General features: G+C 39.4%; 1 protein-coding gene across 1 annotated transcript; it reads right to left on the bottom strand.

The window, feature by feature from the left end:
* Positions 1 to 1,300: 1,300 nt before the first annotated feature.
* LOC107059509 (uncharacterized) lies at positions 1,301 to 2,215 on the bottom strand. The gene has a single exon (XM_015306076.1). It carries the CDS (start codon positions 2,213 to 2,215, stop codon positions 1,301 to 1,303), a length of 915 nt encoding a protein of 304 aa, XP_015161562.1.
* Positions 2,216 to 3,425: the final 1,210 nt, after the last annotated feature.

The following is a 3,425-nucleotide window of genomic DNA, read 5'->3' on the forward strand; positions in this document are numbered from 1 at the left end:
TGTACATTCTTTCATAAATTCAGAACCCTAGCTATGTAGTTCTTTTAGTTCATGAATTACACATGCTATGCCAGTTATTTCACATATACATGCCTCAAATTTGAATGTTTCATTATTAGTACATTAATGTTGCATTTCAGTTAGCATGTCAGCATTTTGAGCTATCTCGTATTACAGAAATTCAGTCATAAATTGTTAATTACATAATCAATTGGGAGTAGCTTAATACCGAGTGGACTAGGGTCAGTCACCCTCAAGTCCCAGAACTACGTGCCCCCATAGGTTTATAAGTTCCCTCTGTGGGCATTACATTTTAGTGATCACGCCACTCATGCCTCTATACCTCTGGCAGGGTATATTGGGTCCTTTCGATGGGGCGTATACATCAGACTCCACATTAGCTCATGTGGTTTTATGTTGGTTATTAGTGGCTCCTTTACAGTTAGATTCTATTGCATTGACCATGTTATCATTTACAGTCAGATCTCGAACTCAGCATGTTATAAACTTGGTCATTGTATTCAGTTAGTTCATGTTCAGTATTCTCAGTATAGTATCATGCTTATCTCTTATCTTTGTTCAGATATATGTTTTGGTTACGTTTTGTTTATTGTTCAGCTTTATTCTATCCTGTATGCTCAGTACCTTTCAAGTACTGAAGCATACTCTGCGCTACATCTTCTTGTGATGTAGGTTCAGGTTCTGAGCTTCCAGATCACGCATAGATCGATTCCCGATCTTCAGCTCAGTAACATCAGTGGTAGAGTCCTCATTCTCCGAGGACGACATACATGTTTCTTGTGCTTTTAGTCTTAGTTTCAGTTTTTACTAGATTTAGAAGGGACATGTCCCAACACTTCTAATCAGTTAGAGGCTATTTTCAGACATAGTTAGTTTCAGCTTTAGCATTCGAGTTTGATTTTTCAGTCATTGTTAAACTCTCAGTTTTTATATATTTATTCAGATAGTTTATGGGTATACCCCATCATTCTAGCTTACATGATGATTTAGCTTCCGCACAAGTATTTCTTTCATTCAGTTTATTTAGTATGCTTATGATATGCCAGTAGGGTTAGCTTGAGGTCACTCGTGATCCTAGGTCCTGTGTCTGCATCCTGGGGTAGCTTCGGGGAGTGACATACGACTCCCGCATCTAACCACTTAATGATTTCTTTCTTCACAACCTCTTGCATTGGTGGATTCAATCTTCTTTGGTGATCAATAGTTGGCTTGCTATCCGGCATAAGTTGAATTTTGTGAGAATTATACCCAGTGGAATACCAATAATGTTAGCAATGGTCTATCTTATAGCCCTTTTGAATCGCTTCAATACCGATATCAACGCCTCTACTTCCCCTTTATTTAAGTCAGCAGCAATAATAACTGGCAAAGTATTATTTTTGCCCAAGAACACATACCGCAAATGAGATGGAAGAGCTTTAAGCTCCAATTTCGGAGGCTCATCAACAGATGGTTTTGTAGGTGGAGTGTCTCGATTCTTTAGATCCAGATCCAACTTCTTTGGTTGTCGACGAGAAAAGTTTACCCCATCACGTGCAAAAACTAGCTCATCATATTCATCAATTTCATCTCTATCAAAGTTCATGATCACAGCCGGTAGTGCTTCAACACCCGATTTATCTTCAATAAACACTTCTGATTCTTCCTTGACAATATGATTCACTACCGACGCCGACTTGAGATCACTTTCATGCTTCATAGATATGCAGTTATTAAAAGTTACCTTTTCATTGTTCAATCGGAACTTCATCTGCCCTTTTTCCATATCAACCATAGCATGCCCACTAGCAAGGAATGGTCTCCCTAAGATGATAGGGACCTCAAAGTCAACTTCACAATCTAGTATCACAAAGTCCGCCGGAAAGATAAACACCTCAACTTTCACAAGGAAATCATGAAGTACCCTAATTGGTTTCTTCACAATTTGATGAGCCATTAGTGGCTGCATTGTAGTTGGTTTGGGGGTCCCTAAACCCAACTTCTTGTATATAGACACCGACATCAGATTAATGCTCGCACCCAAGTCACATAGGACCTTAGCGAAATGCAAGATACCAATAGTACATGGAATAGTAAATTCTCGAGGATCCTCCTCCTTCTGCACTAAAGATGTTGTAGCAATGGCGTTACAATGCTGCAACTTGTCATCACCTTCGAAATTGACAACCTTCTTCTTTGTCACCAAATCCTTCATGATTTTGCATAACCCGACATTTGCTCAAGTGCCTCAATCAAAGGAACATTTATGGACAACTGCTTCAACATAGGTATGAACCTGCGATACTTTCCTTCTTCCAATTTCTTTACCAACCTTTGTGGGAAGGGAGGTGGAGGTTGCAACATAGAGATGATCTTTTCCATCACCTCAGCGTCCTTCTCATTCTTATCTTTTGGCTCCTCAAATACCTCAACTTCATCCTCATCTTGCTCTTTCGTACTTTCCACTCCAGTCGGCATATGAGGGTCTATTATCTGCTTTCCACCCCTAGTAGTAACTGCCATATAATCCTATAATTCTTAGGATTTTGGATAGTATTTCTAGGAAGTGTCCCTTGCTGACGTGGATTTCCACCTGTGGATACCAAGCTAAGATGATGCTCAATCTGTTTAATCAATACTGCATGTAACTCAACTTTTTGACCAATGCCTGATAAATCATTACACATATCTTTTACATTATCATAAGTTAAATAAAATATTTTCATCATCTTGGTCATCATATCTCAAATGCGATTCATACTCGATCCAGCATCTCAGTTCCTAGGTGGAACATATCATCCACTATGATCATTCCTGTTGCTATACCCATTTCAGTTATAGTTGTTGTCATGATTGTAGTTCCCATCACGGACATAGTTCCCTTCGCGATTGTAGTTACCATAGTTCCGACCTTGATTTCCTTGACCTTGGCGCCAATTATCCAAATTGGATGCTTGTGAGTTGGTCCGGAACCCCCCGATCATTCACAAGATTCACATCTTCCTCATAAGTGTACTCATCACTAGGTGGTTCTCTATTACGATAGTTCACTGCATTCACTTTATCTGCACTTCCGCTCATATGTTTCAACACCAAGCCAATCTCTGTTGTCAATTGAGCCATCTCCTCACAAATATCATCATTGGACTAATTTATCTTGGCTTGGGCTACAAACATATTCCTTCCAGTATTCGACATTCTAGTGCTCCATTCCTTGTTATTCTTAGAGATCTTTTCAAGTTTCTCAACAATCTCTTGAAAAGTGTTTGCCCAATAAGATCCTCCAGAAATAGTATCTAGCAAAACTTTTCCATTATCATCTTGCCCTTTGTAGAAGTAATCCTTCAGTGACTCGTCATCTATGCGGTGGTTGGGCACACTCCTCATAAGCCCAGTGAATCTATCCCAAGGACTGTTAACTGAAT

Source organism: Solanum tuberosum, unplaced genomic scaffold, assembly GCF_000226075.1.
Source record: "Solanum tuberosum cultivar DM 1-3 516 R44 unplaced genomic scaffold, SolTub_3.0 scf00022, whole genome shotgun sequence".
Taxonomy (NCBI): Eukaryota; Viridiplantae; Streptophyta; class Magnoliopsida; order Solanales; family Solanaceae; genus Solanum; species Solanum tuberosum.

Coding starts and splice junctions, on each gene's coding strand:
- LOC107059509 (XM_015306076.1), bottom strand. CDS start 2,215: ATGAAGGATTTGGTGACAAAGAAGAAGGTTGTCAATTTCGAAGGTGAT.